Source organism: Corapipo altera, unplaced genomic scaffold (genome assembly GCF_003945725.1).
Source record: "Corapipo altera isolate COAL_440 unplaced genomic scaffold, ASM394572v1 23, whole genome shotgun sequence".
In the NCBI taxonomy this organism is placed as follows: domain Eukaryota; kingdom Metazoa; phylum Chordata; class Aves; order Passeriformes; family Pipridae; genus Corapipo; species Corapipo altera.
Genome location: NW_020884878.1, coordinates 10,466,797 through 10,485,366, shown reverse-complemented (window position 1 = coordinate 10,485,366; position 18,570 = coordinate 10,466,797). Strand labels below are relative to the sequence as shown.

General features: G+C 33.5%; 1 protein-coding gene across 7 annotated transcripts in view; it reads left to right on the top strand.

Annotated features, from left to right (window-relative positions):
• The window catches only part of PPP4R4 (protein phosphatase 4 regulatory subunit 4), a 68,729-nt gene that overhangs the window by 33,355 nt on the left and 16,804 nt on the right, over positions 1 to 18,570 (top strand). For 6 of the 7 annotated variants that reach the window (XM_027637565.1, XM_027637567.1, XM_027637570.1 and 3 more), the window contains 10 exons: positions 2,101 to 2,248; positions 2,936 to 3,009; positions 3,443 to 3,549; positions 6,075 to 6,182; positions 10,135 to 10,256; positions 11,284 to 11,406; positions 13,573 to 13,742; positions 14,750 to 14,869; positions 16,359 to 16,436; positions 17,831 to 17,914. In XM_027637565.1, coding sequence (XP_027493366.1) covers positions 2,101 to 2,248; positions 2,936 to 3,009; positions 3,443 to 3,549; positions 6,075 to 6,182; positions 10,135 to 10,256; positions 11,284 to 11,406; positions 13,573 to 13,742; positions 14,750 to 14,869; positions 16,359 to 16,436; positions 17,831 to 17,914 — 1,134 coding nt within the window. Of the gene's footprint in view, positions 1 to 2,100; positions 2,249 to 2,935; positions 3,010 to 3,442; positions 3,550 to 6,074; positions 6,183 to 10,134; positions 10,257 to 11,283; positions 11,407 to 13,572; positions 13,743 to 14,749; positions 14,870 to 16,358; positions 16,437 to 17,830; positions 17,915 to 18,570 lie in introns of those variants that run through there. The other variant, XM_027637572.1, reaches the window with a different exon arrangement.

Genomic DNA, 18,570 nt, shown 5'->3' with positions numbered 1-18,570 from the left:
TGATCTCTGTTAGCATCTACTGTGTGTAGACAGTGCTTTTGATTGTCTTGGGGATGTTTTTTTGAACAAGTGTAAGCCAGAATCCCAGAACAGTATGGACAGATATTCTGATCCTAAAAATATTCAAAATACAAAATTGGTAGGTGTCCTTATTCTTTCTTGCCTGTGGATGTAATACCAATGGAGGAACAAGGACAGAGATAGGCTGTGGAAATAAGAGGGCAGTCTCCATGGCTATTGAATGCAATTATTTTATCACACTTAGATAAGCAGCTCAGTGCTGTTTCTTTTTTTCATTTGGGGGAGTAAGGACACAGGGAATCCTTTTAGATATAAACATGGCTGTAAACTGAGACAGATCTTGAGAGATAAGTAATGGTTCTCCTTGAAATCAGATGGACTAATAATTGCACATTTGCACATACAAACTGGTTGACACTTGTGGAATGAAAACTTGTTTTTTACCAAATCTACTAAAAATTTCTCAGATGTTCTTTACAAACCCTTTTCTCAGAAAATTTCCTCTGCTATATAATACCTAGAGTCATAGAATCATTAAAGTTGGAAAAGTCCTAAGATCATCGAGTCCAGCTGTTTACCCGGTACCACCATGTTCACTGTTGAACCATGTCCCCAAGTTCCATATCCACATACCTTCTGAATACTTCCAGGAATGGTGACTCCACCACTTCCCTGACGGCCTGTTCCAATGTCTGACCACCCTTTCAGTGAAGGAAGCCACTTCCCAGACACTCTGCTTCAACCTTTACTGCTTTGTGGGATTGTTGTGACCCAAGTGTAGGACCCAGCACCACTTTGTTGAAAGTCATACAATTGGCCTTGGCCCATCAGTCTGTCCTGTCCAGATCCGTCTGCAGAGCCTTCCTACCTTCCAGCAAATCAACACTCCTGCCCAACTCGATGTCATCTGCAAACTGACTGAGGAACTTTCTGCAAGCTGGATCTAACTCCATTCACCACCACGCTTGGGACCCAGCCATCCAGCCAGTTTTTAACCCAGCAAACAATGTACCTCTCCAATCCATAAGCAGCCATACACTTAGGTGCATAATGAATATTTTCTTAATCTGATCTAGGCTTATTTTTATTTTAAATTAAAAGACCAGATTATTTTTGATTTTTGACAAGTGATCGGAGAAAGCACTGTTCATCTCAAACACTTTAAAAAAGAAACAAAACCACATATATAATATGTTATGTAAGAACTATGGACTTTAAACTCTTACAGAGTTTGGAGTGACTTGTAAAATGAGTGTAATACTTTAGTGGTAGAATAATGAACTTTTCATTTCTCATGAAATAGATACATTTAGAGAAGTAAACAAATGGAATGTTCACATAGTTGATAGATATTTACAATTACTACTACTTAAAATGAATGCTGTGTCATAGATTGCATCATGGAAGTTCTTTGCATAAATCTGAAATTTAAAATACATATTGTCTTTTTGTTGAATTGAAAAAAATTAGTAATATTTCATCCCCTTATTATCTTTGTTTAACTTTTGAATTGATGATTTTAAAGACAGCCTAATTAATTATATTCTTGTATGTTAAAGCTCATAAGTACTAAATGCTGAGTTAGCTAGATAAATATTCTAGTTCATCTTGCCTTATTCTTAGGACTATATATATGTGGTTTTTAATTTGCATTCCATGTTAGTTGTCAAGGGATGAAATTTAGGTTGCCTTCTGCTATTTTAGTATCTCTCACTGAATGAATGAATTACTTCTTTTTAATTCATGTGCATAAACAGCAGAAGTGCAATTGTTGGCTGATCTGTATTCACCCCTCATTCTCTAAAGTAGAAAAATCCACACATTGATGAAACTGGAAGTCACAAAAAATATTATAATTAACTTTTTTCCTTAAAATATCCATGCTATAATATAAGAAAATCTATAATATAAGAATATCTGCAAGAAATTGCTGTTAACAGAAAAAATTATTTTACAGAGAATTTTGTAGTTTACCCAGCTTGTTGCATTTTAATTCTAAAAGTAAATGCAAGAATTTGGGTGTTCTTTCAGTACGTTTCTGCCTCATGCTTTATATTGATATAATTTGTAATTATACAGGAGGTTCTGCATGTTGCAGGAGTGGAAATGCAGTTAACAGCTGCTGTTTCATTTTTGACTGTTCTGCAAGAGGAGTCGGTGTCCATTCATACATACTCCCACTCCTTCCTACACATCATTCTCCAGAACCTGGAACACAGAGATGCAGGTCAGAGCTGTACAGCTACTCTGATGACTGATGACTTCTATATGTTTTGTTTCCTTAGTGACCATACAATACTGGGTAAAGCAGTGAATGCAGTAACTGTGACTTTGTATCTAGACTTGCATGAATGAAAAGATGACCACTTCCATAATAATATTTAAATATAATTCTAATTGAAGAAAAAAACCACTCCCCTTTGACTGAAGGACTAAATCCAAAAGTTGTTACTGGGTTGGAGCTTCTCTTGAAGTACCAAAATTTTGTGACTGAAAAATTGGAGGGAGGATGGTTGGCATTTCTTCTGTGTTGATCAGTTTTTCTTAATTTCTTTGACACTATTTTTAGAATACAAAGGAAAAAAAGGCCTTTTGTAAAACTAGAAACTTTTAGTGGGCGTAAGGAAAGAATATGCTTCTAAATGAGGGGAATTAGCTTTACAAAACAAACAGGAGCATTATTAATTTTATACAGGAATTGAAAAGGTACAAGAAATGGGGACCGAATTTGCTTCTCACCTATCCTACTTCTTAGTCTGAAGTCTTGGGTGTTAATTTAGTGGCTCTTAGACACATAGCTCCTTGAAGAGATGTGTGTGAGAAGTTAGAACAAATTTTGTAAAACTGATGTCTGTTTTGTTGTATGTACAATATAACATGGATTATATAACTTATAACCATTTCTTTGGAACAGGTGTCAGCAATGCATGGTTAGAAACTCTTCTTGCTGTAATAGAAGCTTTACCAAAAGAAACTGTCAGACATGAGGTAATAATAATCTCTCACTTATGCTAACAAATAATAAGATTAAGATTCCAGGATTGTATTTTCCTGCAAGTTTTATTCACTTCTGTAAGATTTGTGGCAGTTCTATACCTGGAAAAATGGTGATGGATGTGGAACATACTGTAAGAGAGGAATGTGCTGTTATAGAGGATCCATGGCTGTGATTTGAACCATAAAATGCTATTTGTGCCAGTAGAGGGGTTTAATAATCTATAGTAGCACTGAATATTGAATACAGGTTTCCAATAGACTATTAATGTACCTGGGCATCATTGCTATTAGTATTGATTAATTCCATGAAAAGTTTAATGACATCTGGGATATGTTTTCCTGTATTTTTTTTTTTTTAAGAAGAGGAATACTTTATTTAATGCTTATAATTCTTCTGTTCATGTTTCTTTTTTTTTTCATATAGATCCTGAATCCACTTGTTTCCAAAGCACAGCTTGCTCAAACACTTCAGTCCCGTTTAGTTAGTTGTAAAATCATGGGAAAAGTAGCTAACAAATTTGAAGCCCATATGTAAGTAAACTGAAAATATATTTTCATTCCATTCAAACCAGTATTTCTTTGTTAATGGACAAAAATTACTACAAGAAAAGTAGACTTGTTGCAAAAATTAAATGCTTTCTTTTTATAGATCCCCTTATCTGGATATTAATTATTGATAAAAAATGTTCATTATGTAACTAGCATATTCAGCTATGCTTATGTTCATCAGTTCATAACTTCAGTTTGTATGTTCTCCTACAGGTTTGAATGGATATGCTTTTCATGCCATTCTTTCATATAATTTTTCTTGCTAAAAAATAAGCCTAAGAGTGGATTTCTCTGCAATTTACAAGGACAAAACACAACTTCATTACCTTATAGTTTCTTGCAATAACCAAAAGAATTCAATTCCTCACTTTTTTATTATCTAACCAAATTTACCATGTAGGTTTTTTTTCTTATCCCACTTATATGGAGATATATTCAGGAACTGCTGTTGTTCCCACATTCAGTGTCTGTGGTGGTGAAGAGGGAAGTAATGGTGAAAGTAAATCTGAATAACTTACCTGCCCAAAGCGATTAGTATGGTATGGTAGTTGATATGGTAAATTCCTTGGACAGTTTATCGAGGCTTATGGTAGTAGGGCCAGTTCACCAAATGTGTTTCCCGTCCAGGCGGTTGGCCACATGTGATTTTGAATTACAGAATAAATCCACTGAGGGCTACTAAATGCACAGAAACTGTGTCTAGCTGGCGAAGACCGCTCTAATAATGATTGTGATCTGCCCCAAAATGTATAGCAGAAAAGAATAACAGCAGGATGATATGACAAGACATTTAGGACTACATTTCTTTAGATTATGTTTTTTTTGTTCAATAAAAAATAACTAGAAGCAACCAAAAGGAAGCTATCTACATTTTCATTTGCTGTTTACACTACATTTGTTGGACATGCAAATGTTAATGAGCATGCTAGAGTAGTGGTTTTTGACAATGTTACCCATGTCTTCAAAATCTTTTTATTCCAAATTTGTAGAATTCTGTCAGAATAGCAGTGACATTTATTTATTTGAAGTTACATTCTCATGAAAATAAGTAACTTTGCAGATAGCTTGGAATCTTATGTGAGAATATAGGAGTATTAAGTGGTAGCTGTAATAATCATACTTTCTTTCGTTGTGTTTCTTTAGTATGATTGCTTGCTATTCAGAAGTAGGAAACCCCTCATTTCAGTGAACAGCTAATAGCTCCTTTTCTGCACTGGAGCTACATGTTAAGAAGATGGCTGAAAATTTTCTGGGACATATTGTTCATCTGGTAGAGAGCTCTGAGTGCAGTTCAGAGGGCTGAAAAGAGACGTCAGTCCCCAGGTTTACAGTGTGGCAGACTAAGATTCATGACACACTCTTGTTCCCCTTGCAGGAGGGCTCTTGGTACAGGCCCAGGAGACATAACTGTCTTCAGGAGCAGACAATATATAAGCATATCTTCACATTCTTCTTCAGAATAGCACAATTTTTCCTTGTAAAATTTATACTGTAATTGAAAACTTTTTATTTGTATTTCATGTTAATCCCAGGTTATTTTATAGAGTATTGAGAAAGTCCTGACCTTATCATGTAACATTAGTTTTTCTACCCTCTGTTCCAGAGTTCCAACAGCTAATTACAAATGTTTTTGTTGTTTTTTTTTTTTTTGAATAGCCCTTATTCAGAGTATTCTAAAATGCCAGACTTCCAAGAATTTGTAGTTTTTGAAACTTGAGGCCAAATTTTTTTGTAAGAAGTAAATTAATTTTCACTGGAATGAGTGGAAGCTGTGCAGACTGGCTTGAAAATTTGCTTGTCTGTGACTACATATTGTTTTTCTTGAGTTTTGCAACAACATAAGAATTTATACAGAGATATTTTAAGAATATTCATGACAGCATCTTGGACAATGAGACGAAACACAATGGCTGATACTGCCGAGTTGTAGTATGTGCTTTTACTTAAATAGAAATCAAAATTGTTATTTTATATCTGCCATTGATTTAACATGAATACTTGATCTGCTTGTATGAAGGCATTACACTACTCGAGCTTTTAATCTTAAATTCTTTTTCTTCTTTCTTCTCAATTACCTCTTTGGTGATACCTGCATACCAAAGATGAGATATTACAGGCATTTAATTGGAATTTGCACTTCCGTTTATGTAATTGCTTATATTCTTTCAGTGACTGTTCAAAATTATACTGAAGATGGTTATTAAATGAGGACGGCATCTCTAAGCCTTCCTACTATTTTTGTAGTTTAAAAAAAAGTAGTAGATGAAATATGAGGAAATGATAATGACAGTAAATAGTCCTTTTTCTGTTTCTTTATAGCATATATTTGTGTCCAATGTACAGTATTTTATAATTGCAAATTCTCAGAAAAATGATTTACCATGTGTGATAAATTAGTTTTTAAAAAATTACCATTATAAGTAATGTAAAAGTAAAATTTGAGTACTGTTGAGTGGATTTTACATATTCTTGTTCTGTATATTAATAAAAGATGTTCACATTTTTAGTATTAAAAGAGAGGTTCTTCCACTGGTGAAATCACTGTGCCAGGATGTGGAATATGAAGTTAGAACTTGCATGTGTCGTCAACTGGAACATATAGCTCGAGGAATAGGGTGAGTATAATTTGCCAAACTGAGTCTAAATGCAAAATCTTTCTCTAAAATATTTAATGGTAACCTAAATCTCCTTTAAAAATTGCTGAATTCATGCATACTCAGTAATGAATTTGGAGTGTACAGATGTGTTCTTAGGAATTGGATGTTGGCAGTTGGCTGTTTTCCACTTTTAGATTTTGCTTTCTCTTTTATAGTAAAATTGCTGAACCATAAAACTGACAGTTTTTTGTAAATAGTGACTTCATCTATAGCTTCTTGAAATCATCTCAGTTATCCATTGATGGTATTTGGCTTATTTAAAAATGGAAGAGGATTATGGCAAATATTAGCAGTTTCTAATAATTACTGTGCAGTTTTTTGAGAAAAGATACTAAATTGGTTTTGTAAGCAAATTTCAGTTCAGTATCAACTTTTACTCTAAGCTTAAAGACCTTCAGTATTCACATATAGGAATGGAAAAAGTCTGGAACTTTTATTTTAATAAAGAACATGTTATGGTAATAATGAACATGTTAACTACCCACACGGGATTGGTCTCTGAGTGAAAAAATATTTAAAAATTAGAGGTCTGTACACCTGTTACTGTGTCAGGGAGTAAAAAAAGCAGTAACTTCTTGCACAGACTTGAAGAAGTTATCAAGAAGGTTCCCTACCCTGTGTTAGACAGCAGGCCTAGATTAGACCTTTAGTGTCCCTCTGTTTATTAAAATTGTAAATGTATGAGAAAGTTCAAGGATGAGGATGAAACTGAAATGTAATTTGAAAGATATGGCAAGCATGTCCTTCAGTCTGTTAGTACAGGTGTTTGTGAGAAGGATGCCTTTCTGTAGCTGTGGAATGATTTTTTTTTGATGGAGAATTACATTGTGACTTAGATTCTGAGTTATTAAAAAAAAAACAAACAAAAGAAAACACCAGAAATTCGTGAAGCAATGTAATTTACTTCTCAGCCATGGACTACTGGAAAAGTGTGTATTCGGACTGTTTTAGCTTACTCAGTTACAGGGAATTCACGGCAAGAACTAAGCTTTGCTGTCATGTGCTAAATTTGACTTTGTTTTAGTAAGGTTGTGCAGGTTAGTAATTTCTGGATTCCTAGAAAAACTTGGGTTTATCGTATGCAAAATAATCTTATATATATGCTTTAGGCATCTCTTCTGCAAGGTCCTTGTCCTGCAGAAGTTCAGAGGATGTTATGACTCATCTCAGTAAAGTTGCTCATTTGTTTTTGTACTTATTCTCTTTTGTATCAAAATTTAAGTTAGCATGTTAAATCATTCTAACATTTGCCATATTGAATGGCTTTGAATATAAAAGAACTTGTGATTACAGAAAAGAAAGATAATATTTGTCAATATTGTTGATATTTGTAAAATAAGGAATTTAACATGCATTTTACTAAACTGAATTACTGAATAATTTGAACTTGCATTTCTTTTTACTGTATGCATGGGTCTCATGTATCTTTATGTATCACAAAATTCTGTTTAATGGGAGATTAAAGATGAAAGAGAGGGTTCTGTTTATTTTCAGGGAGTAGCCTGGTGTTTTTATTCCATAACTACTGAGTTTCGAAGGGCAAGATGGTTCTACCTGTCATAATAGTTTGAGGATTTTTGATACCACCAAAAATCCACAGAAACATGTTTGCAATTTTTAAAAAACTTCTTCCCTTCTCCCCCCTATTTCTGGGTTTTGATTTAGGATGTTGTCCTACCCTTTTCTGCCATGACCGTTCTTAGGCTGTATATTTTTGTCTGTGTCAGTCACCTTTGTTCCTCTTTTCTCATTTGTTCTTCCTCAATCCCATGAGATTTTTTGGGTGTCTTTTTTGAGATGCTGTCTCCATTTCCACAGGTTCCTCTAACTTTCTCAGTTAAGCTCTGCTTTAGCCAAGACCTGAGAAGTAAGCATATGAATTTGGCTTTGAAAATTATTTATGATGCATAATATGGCAGTTTATTTTTTTTAAACAGTAGGAGTATGTTATTCTCAGTAACGTACCTTTTATCCAGGATATGCATATAGTTAGAGAATATTCTTGACAGCTAAGAAAATTATTTTGGTGGTAGCCTTTAAGAAGCACTAACAGTTTGTACTCATCTGTGTGACTTTGCTTTCAGCAGTTTTATTTTACGTTTAAGATAGGTTTGTGTACAGTCAGGTGTTAAAATAATGACTAAATGTTATTATTAATAATATTAATAATAACTAAATTTGTGTTATTTTCCTCAGTCCTTCTCCAAATGCAGTTTAAGTTCAACAAATACTAAGCCATGTTAAAGAAGAAGCAAAAAAGTTGTTTTCATTTGTAACAAGGTGGCTATATCTTATACTAATAAGTGGCCATATTGGAACCAAAATTTTCTTAAATTTGTTTGGTGTCTTTACAGTCAACTAAATTTCGTTTATTTTATGTGAGAGATGAAATTTTTAAAACAAGATAAGTGTTAAGCAGTGGCAAAGGACAGTATTACTGCTAATTTACCACATCTTAGCGTGGTGGGTTTGTTAGGGGTAAATACTTTGTTATCAATTAGTGGTCGGTCCTGTATATTTTAATCTGCTTCTTTCCTCACCAGCTTTTATTTTTACCATCAATGTATTTGTATAGACTGTTCTCTCTCTGAGGTTTTTGTCTGATCCAGTCCCAGTGCTTTAGATGCTTTAGTCTCAGAAGAAATTGTGAACATTCAGTATTTTCAGTATGAAAGCTATTTCAGTGTTTCATGTTGAGGATGAATAAGTAGTAGGTAAATAAAGACAATTAACTAAACAGAAATTAGTACTGTTTAGGTAAATGTTGCAGGTACAATGTGACAACAGTGCAAATTATTTTTACTAGTTAGTGATAGTACTACTAAATGATATATCATTTTATTGTAATTTTATTTGAACATTTAATCATTTGTTTCGAAGAGTACTCTTAAGCTACTGCTTGATTTGCTTGTAATAGTAATAAACTCTGTAAGGTACAAATCACTTTGGTGATGATTATAAACATTTGAAAGTGTTATTGTTCCTGTTGATTTACAAAAGGGACAGCTGTTACTTTTTTAGTCAGATTGGAAGGGATACTTTGGGCATTTTTATTTCAGCATCCTGGAGGTTGTAATCAGTTCAGTATTAAAAACTGTGATTGAAATATCAAAATGACGGTCTGAACTCTACATACTCAGTTGCTCAAAGTGTCATATGTAGTTTTGTTTTTGTCGTCTTGGTTAATGCTCGTGCAGTGTAACTTTATCAGTGTTTCCCTGTAGTTTTATGTCTTGGGCAGTACAAATGTTGAGAGCCAGATCCCTTGCTATTAGAAGTTGCTGAGGTCCCATTCTTGAGTGTGGTGCTTCAAGTCCTTTCACTAATTGACAAACAGACCAAGAGCTCGTCTGTGAGAGCAGGACAAGGTGGCCTTCTTAACTCAAATGCAGAAAAAGTCAAACACTGGAACTTGACTACCATAAATAAAAAAATGAGCATGACAGAAAAAAACCCAAGGCAAAAAAAGCCAAGCAGAACCCTTTCTCATCTTTGAAGTATAAGATTTCCAGACACTTCTGTCCAACATGGCTCATACTTAGTAATTTTTGGCTTTGGACCATCATATTGAGCATATTTGATCAAGAGAGTTTTCTTAGTGAAGTAGCCGTGCTCCTTTGATTTTTTTTCAGATTACATTTTCTCTTATTTATTTTGAGCTAATTTGAATGCTTTTTTAGTGATAAAGTTTTGCATGTTAAATTTGCAGGTTTCTTTGGCTGGCAAAGAAAAAAGTCCTGAGATTGACTGGAGGTTTTTATATAATTTTCTTTTCCTTAGAGCTTTGTCAATTTTTTCTTCTTGACTCTCCAAAAAATAGCTCAATCAGTATTTCAAGAAAGAATTCTGTTTTGCTGTAGAGTATTATTTTACTGTAAGTTTTCTTTTGACTGCTTGCCTCACGTTGCAGGACAGAACTAACAAAAACTGTGGTGCTTCCTGAATTAGTAGAACTGGCAAGAGATGAGGGCAGCAGTGTCCGCCTCGCAGCTTTTGAGACATTAGTGAATCTGCTTGATATGTTTGATGCAGGTAAGAATTTATTTTAGGCTCACTAGCCAAGTTCTTAGTGCTTAGTGCATCTTATAATTGTGTTGTTCTGTCTGTGTTCTTCAGACATTTCTAATTTGATTTTTTTGTTGTTTTATCCTTTATATTTCCTTATATTTCATGTCTTGCAGTACTTTATACAAAGAAAATTTTAAGGGAGGTGAACTAGTTGTTAATAAAATCAATTATCGTATTCCAAGTTTCTAATGTAATGTGGCTAAATGGAATGAGTAAAATTACAGCATAAATTACAGGAATATTAGGTTGCTTGTATTTAATTAATTTAATTATTTAATACTATCAATACACAATTCAAAATGTTAGCTCAAAAAATATTTACTGTATGGGAAGTTGGTATGAATTACTACAACATATTGTTGGATTTTAAGCCATATGAAGTAGTAGATAAAGAAAAAATAAGATAGTTTTGGGGAGAATACCATAAATGGACTTTCTGCAGTTAGTGTTTATATCAGTAAGTATGATAGTAGGCTTATTTTCAAATAATTGAGCCTCTGGGTTGATGCTGTCAAGTTTGTGCTTCTCTTCACACTTCTCAGTCTTCACTCCTCCTCGCTCACCCCCGACTGCTGTAACTACTGCTCTAAGCTATTGTAAAAAGCTTAGAGAAAGCAATCAGGGGTTATTTACAGGTTTTTAAGGAATGTGTTTCTAGAAATTCAGTTTGTGTGGTTTTTGCTTTCATGGCTGAACTAGAAAATGAACATTTTTGAAAGTAGGTGACCCAAAATTATATCCAAGGGTTTCTTTCCCACAATATCAAAATATTTCTTCTACTTTGTTCAACCATAATTATTTGATGAATTTTGTTATTGATATATCATTAGAAAATCCTAATCCCTTTAAAAATTGAAAATTTTAATACAACTATTTTATTTAAAGAAGTGAAAATGCGTAAATTTCTTAACTAATTACATAAGTTCAGTCTCTGTCCTCTTTTATAAGTGCTGACAAATGGATAACTCTGAAAATTTCTTTTATTTTTCAGATGACAGGAGTCAAACTGTTCTCCCATTAGTGAAATCATTCTGTGAAAAATCCTTCAAAGCAGATGAATCTATCCTAGTTTCTTTATCTTTCCATTTAGGGAAACTGTGTAATGGATTATATGGTATGATTTAATTTGTTTTTAAAAAACCTTGAAAATGGGGGAATATTGGAGAATTTAAACACCTTGAAAAATATCCAGATTTGAGTGTAGCCAGTGAAATGGCAGTTAGTAAAGGAAATATGGAAGTAAAAGTTTGACATCATATGTTGCATAAATACTGGATTTCGTAAATTTCCTCTTTGGGTGATCATTTGCTTTTTGTTTGTTGTTGTTTTTGTTTTCTTTACATACGATCAGAGATGGAAACGTGGTGGTTTATGTTTACTCATTTGACTGATTTATTTGGGTATTCTGAAGCTTATGATTTGGATGACTGAATTTTTGAAAACCATATGATGTTAATTTTGTGTGTGCACTTGATCTCCTTTTTAAGACACAGTACAGATTGTGGCCCATAAGGAACTTCAGAGGAGAAAGGAGACCTAATGGCATGTGGATTTCCCAGCTGCAACTGAGGCTAAATCTGTACCTGTAATTTTTGTGCCCATAATTTGTGCTCAAATTTTCACTTGAGCACAGCAGATCTTTCCTTGATAATTCTACCCACCGTATTTTACATGTGGGGGGACAGCAGAGAATCATAGGTTTGCATTATAATTTCCCCCTAGACTCTTTAAAACCTTTGATCTTTCTTACAGTATTTGAAATGATCCTTCATGATCAAAAGTGACCGTTGCTTCACTACAAATTACTTGAAATAGCTGTTCCACGGTGTCAAACAGAGAGTTAGGACAGTTCATCCTGTATTTATCATGTCTTTCCAGTCTTCTTTTGTCTGGGTTAAATGACTTTAATTGCTATCTCTCCTCACTTCTGAACTCTGTCTTGCAAGTTCGTGTTTTTCTTTCTTATGCCTTGGGACAGCTGAACAAAGTGAAAGGGTTACTTCATGTGTCTTGCAAGATGCATTGCTGTTTACATTTTTCAGTATGAAAAACTACCTTTTTTGGTTTTTTAATAAATCTAACAACTAGTTAGTCTTTCTCTTTCCTGGCCCTATGCAGGCAATGCAGATCAGGCTAATGCCTGCTGTCCTAATGAAATTATATAAGGCCCTATGTCCAGTTCCTGAAGATCTTTTTAAACTCTGTGTTCTGAAGAATAAGTGGTCTCGGTCCTTGGTTACTGTTATCAAGATACAGAATAAGCAAAGTCTCTTGCCCAGCATCCAAAAAATAAACGGAAATACTGAATATTACCAGAACTAGGTAGACCTTTATACAGTTACCTATATTGTCAGTGGTCTATGGGTAACTTTCTCTTAGTTGTTTTTCCAAGCAGTTTTGGGGCACCTTTGTAGTTCTTAATCTTTTCTTCCCATTCCCTTATTTTGCTTGTGAAAAACATGATCTTTGCTGCCTTTTTTGTTTCACAGGTCCTGTTAGCCTATACTAACAGGAAGGAAACTGAATCAGTTTGACAAATTTTTCTTTTGCCATGTTGGCTACTCCTGTTTTTTTATTTTCTTTTTGGTATTTAGAAGTTGATTTTTCAAATTTTTTTGTGTGTGTTTTCAATTTTTTCAAAAAAGTGAAAGTAACCTGCTTATCTGTAATGATATTACTTGTCCTTCCCCTCTCCAACTATTAAATGTCAGTACTACTTCAGCCCTTTTCTGTTCTGTTACTTGACATATTTTAAGTTTTCAGCAGCCTGTACTTAAATACTTGTGAATGCTGGAAGGAAGCCCATCTGACTCTGCACATTTTGAAAATCTCTCATGTTTAAGGATTCACTGATCTGTTCCTTCTCTACTTAAAGCGTGAATCTTTGTCACAGTTATTAATTGTACGAAGATTGATGATACTAGTGGAATTTCAGAAAGAAAATAAAAGCTTTAAGCATTTCAGCCTTCTTGGTACCAATCACTGATAGCTTTCTTTTGTCTCTTGAGCAGAAAATTGAGCCTGTCCTTGATTAGTCTCTTGTTACTAATGCACTTGTAATTTTTTCATTTTTCTTGATAGTTGCATTCCAGTTTGATCTGAGTACTTTATGTACTGATCATACTCTGCTAGGCTCCAGGTGGTGGGAAAAGGGATAAAATTGTCATATTTGATAGATTTTTAAATGAGATTTGTTTTGGGGACATTATTAATAGCATTTGTAATGAGGAAAGTTTGTTGTTTTGTTTTGTTTTGTTTCATTTTGTTTTGTTTTTTTGAGGCATTTTTACTCCTGAACAGCACTTACGGTTTTTGGAATTTTATAAGAAACTTTCCACACTGGGTTTACAGCAGGAGAACGGACACAATGATAATCAACTACAACTTCAAACTCTGGAACAGGAAAAGAAATATATTTCAGTGAGGAAGAACTGTGCTTACAATTTCCCAGTAAGTAACATTAAGTTAAGGGTAAATTATTTGTCATGCATATAGTTTACTAAATAGGACTGCATGAGTGATAGAGAAGGTATTCTCAAATTGTTGATTGTTAGCTAGACTCTAGCTCTCTCCTGCACAGTTCAAGTTAATAAGGTTGTCCAAAAGAGTTACCTGGAAAGATTACTCTTTACAATGCCTCAGAAAGTTATTGGCAAGTTTTGACTGAGCAAATGCTGTTCTAAGAGGTTACTTTTTCTTGTTGTTTCCTACACATTTTCTCCAAACTCTGAGCACAAAGGCTTCAAGAAAATGGCTGTGAAAAAGTCCCCAGTTTCAAACCACCCAAAACTACACTTTTGCGTTCACTGTGTGTCTTGTCTTTCCAGGGAGTTGAAGATTGAATCTGAATGGTTAGATTCATGTTTTAGTCATGTTCCTGCCTGAGTACAGGAAGCGTTTTCAATTTTATGTGAGGTCTTTAAATATACCAGTCATGTTTCTGTAAATCTGTTTTGTGTTTTGACATTCTGCATTTGTATTCAAATAAAATATGCTTGCGCCAAGAGCCAGTAGACAGCTATTTTTATTCCACCTTTTAAAGACAAGCAGTCTGTGCTTATTTGAGCAAAACCAAGGTATATACACACACAATCATGTTGAAATTCAGATTCTTGCTTTGTTGCTTGCTAAAATGTTCTGTGTTTTTGAAGTAACCAGTTGCAGCTTTCACTAGTGTACAGAAACATTAACAATATTTATAAAACTAAGGGTTTATATCTCATGGTTTTAGTCTATGTTGTAAGAAAAAAAGCCTGCAGCATGTCTGGAAGATAATATAAATTCGGTTTAGTTTTCAACTCCAGATTTCGTCTGATGCCTGTGTTTTAACAAGGCCATCAAAAACTCCACACTTACTACTTAAAATAACAACCTGTTTTCTCTCAAGTTCATCTGATAATCTCTGGTAGTGTAGTCCTTCAGCTGTATAGTTAATAAAGGACATTATCTTTCCACAGGCCATGATTGTTTTTGTGGATCCAAAGAACTTCCATTTAGAACTATATTCTATATTCTTCTGCCTTTGTCATGACCCTGAAGTTCCTGTCAGATATACTATGGCTATAAGCTTCTTTGAAGTAAGTCCACAGTGGTTCTTTGTTACTACTTTGGTGGTTTTATTTTATTTTGTTTTCTTCTTTAAGCTTACAGTTTACTGGTGTATGCTGGTTTTCTGTGAGGGATATTTAAGTTAAATGCTCAATTTAATATGAAACTACTTGGAAATTTTTGCAGATGTAAAAGCATATATGCTCTTATAATTCCATTTAGTTTATGTAAATTCTACTCAGTTATTTTCATAAAAGTTAAAAAATGTACAAATGCATAGGTGATATTAGCTATATGGAGTGAATTTGAGAAATTAAGATACTATCACCTGAATATAGAAACCCATACAGGGAAATCTTCAAGGTTTTCAAAGTCTTGTACTGAGAATCCTTGTGTTTCAGTCCTTGAGCTTGGCTTTTATCCCATTTTGTTGCTGAGGAAGTTGGTAAATCAAGCAGGTTGCAGAAAACATTTAAGAAACTAGTTGAGACACAAATGGCTTTATTTCTACCATTGTAAGAATGGATGGATTTCCAGTTCTTGTTACCCTTTGATGCCTTCTTTTAATGAATGATAATCCAACATAATTGTTGCAATTGTAAAATTAACATCTAATTCTATAAAATATTTTGTGTTAGATGTATAACACTATTAAAGTACTGCCTGAATATAAGCAAAGTATTTTAGCTCATTTAAAAAAACCTGCAAAATTATACTGGGGTCTGAATGTACGTTTAGTTCTTGTTGATTTAATTTTAACAGCATGACTAGGCAACCACGTGACAGCCAAAAATGAGTAGTTTATGGCATTCACTGCTAGGTGGGTTATTTTTAAAAAAAAATAAAGTCACTGTAGCCATTTCCTTAAAGCTTCATCTTGATTGGAAGTAAGCTTTTATTTTCACTTAGCTTATGTGAATTAAAAAAATTAAAAAACATCATCTAAATATTCCTCATGGCAAAAAATCTCATTTCTCATGTTTGTCTCATGTTTGCTTTTTAACAGTATGGAGATGGACTGTTAGTGTTTTTTAGAAATTTACATGAGACTTGTGAGTCACAGTCAAAAACTCCAAAGAAGTAAGGAGTAAAAACTTCAGAAGGAAAGGTTGAGGAAACCTAAATCCAGGCTAAGCCAATTTTTACATTTTATCTTTTGTAAATTATATGGCAGGCTGACTGTTAACTCTCCTGAGGTGCATGACGTACAACATTTGAATATTCCATAAGGAATTTTTCTAGCCTTGTAGTACAGCCTTAAACATTTCTGGTAAATGTGAAATAGAGTTAATTCTAAAAGCATGTTTCATAGTCAGATAATAGACCTGTTTCTTGACTCATATTCTTTGTATAAGTGTATTTTTAATGTGATCAGTGGGAAAGCACGCAACTTTAGGAGGCTGATATTAAACAAATTTTTCTGCATCCCTTCTTCATGCTTGCTGCAAAGTAAATATGTGTTGTTATGCCATGAAACTAAATAATGTTTCACCTTGCTATCTTACTGTCATTTTTTAGGTTGCTAAGCTTTTAAATTCTGATGTGTATACAATACATAAAGAACTGGTTACACTATTACAGGATGAGTCACTGGAGGTAATACATTTTTATTGGAACTTCCTTTTCCTTGTTACATTGAGGCAGATTATCTTCATGTTTAATAACTCTGCTTTAAGACAGTAGAGTAACAATTCGAAATGATCAGCAACTTTTACTTTTGTTTCACAGATGCTGTATAAAGATGACAGCCTTCTGTGAATAAAAAGGAGGAAAATAGGGAGGTGTTTGAATTTAGTGGACCCACACTGAATTTATTAGCTTTTAAAATATTAATTTGAAATAGTTTTAATTGCTGTATTATTTATTACCTTGCAAACTCTGGAAAGTTTTGGTTTTGATACTATATTATAATATACTATATTATAATAATAGGTGATAGCATTCAAGGTTTTTACTTTATTTTCATTCTCCAACAGAAAAGGAGATGAAGAAAGTTGTGTGTGGTTCAAAGATTTATAGAAAGAGTTTTGGTCCCAGGCAACCTGCATAAATGAATCACTTAGCTATATTGCAGTCAACATAGTAAGATTTTTTAGATTGAAAAAAGAAAAATATTTATGTTTGAGAAAAAAAGCACCATTTCCTCTTCTACCAGTTACTCCAGTACTTGATCTTTTTTGTTTTCTATGAGGAACTTTGCATATGGCATGGAAAAATGAGTTCTGTATTCAGGTGCTCCTTTTTCTTTCAGTACCTTTTGTTAGATTTTTTCAAGGAAATTAAAAGTGTTGATATAACATCTACTTAAAATTTACGAAATTCTGACCCATATTAGAATATTTCTCAAGTTGAACACCTGAAAGTTGAGACTTAGAAGCAGCTGGTGATTTTGAAAAATTCCTTGTTTTGATCCCTGAATGTTTATTATATGAATAATAACAAATATTTTGAACTTTATCTTATATCCATTATGAATTGTTGCAAAGAATGTTTAGTTACATACTTTTCTAGTCGAGTTTCAAGTCTCACAACATTTGAAAGGAGGGTTAGTCTATTAATGTAAGCTATGTATTCTATTTTTTCTATCAACTGCATTTTTTCTTAACACAGGAAAAATGGCTTTTAAGATACAACTGACAAACATAAAAAAACATGGTTTTGTTTGTTGAGGCTCTTTGCTGCTGAAATATAGATCTTCGTCAAGGATTAATCTTCATTTTAAAATACTGTATACTGTGGATAGTTTAGAAAACATTGTCTGATCACATAAACCAAAACTGAGACCTGTAGTACTTATATTACTTACTATATTAAAATACTGGTTTTAAATCTCAGTCCTCATCAATGCAACTCCAGTGCTTCTCCTTTTTTTTTTCCTCAACATGAGAGAGCAGTAACATAAGAGATGTCAGCAGGGATATGGTGGTGAGAATTAAAAATGGATTCGGGTTAATTTACAGACCTCTTTCATGCAGCCTTTCTTTAAATAGGTGTTAGATGCCCTAGTAGGTCACCTTCCTGAAATCCTTGAACTAATGGCTAACAGAGGAGAAAACAATGGATCAGAAAGCAAGGTGGGTATTCTCATGGTGTTTTTTTAAAATTTCCTTTCTAAATGAAGGTAGTAGCAAAGTTTGGACACATTTGGTATTAAAAGGCTTTCATGATTAGTTTCTGCTTTGGAGAAATAAGAAGTTTCTGTTGGTGTGGGGTTTTTTTTGTTTAGTGACTTTATAAACTTTACAATAAAAAGAGGGTTTTGAAAGATTAGACTGAATATAAAAATGAAGAATTTATCCATGCTCTTTTTTCTAATTAACCACAGTTAAGTGAAAACAAAACTTGGTTTCATGCTAAAGGAGTGATAGCTAATACTGAATTTCAAATCCTTTTTATATTGATGTGTCAACTGCCCATGGTTGCCATTTTCAGACACAGCTTCTACTAGAAGGAAATCTATTTCGTGGAGCAAAGGCATTGAATTAGGATTTAAGAGATCTGTATTCAGCTCCCAACTTTGCTAATTTAATCACATGTGGCTCTGGATGATGGTTTATTCCATGGCTCCTCACCTGTTAGATGGAAAAGATAATTTCTTGCTTCAAGATACTGTTTTGAGCATACTTTCTAAACATATGGATAAATTCAGATATTGCAACAGTACAAGAACCGAATAAATTTATTTTCTTGTTCTGTATGAACAGAAGTTGGGAGTGTAGTTTAAGATTTG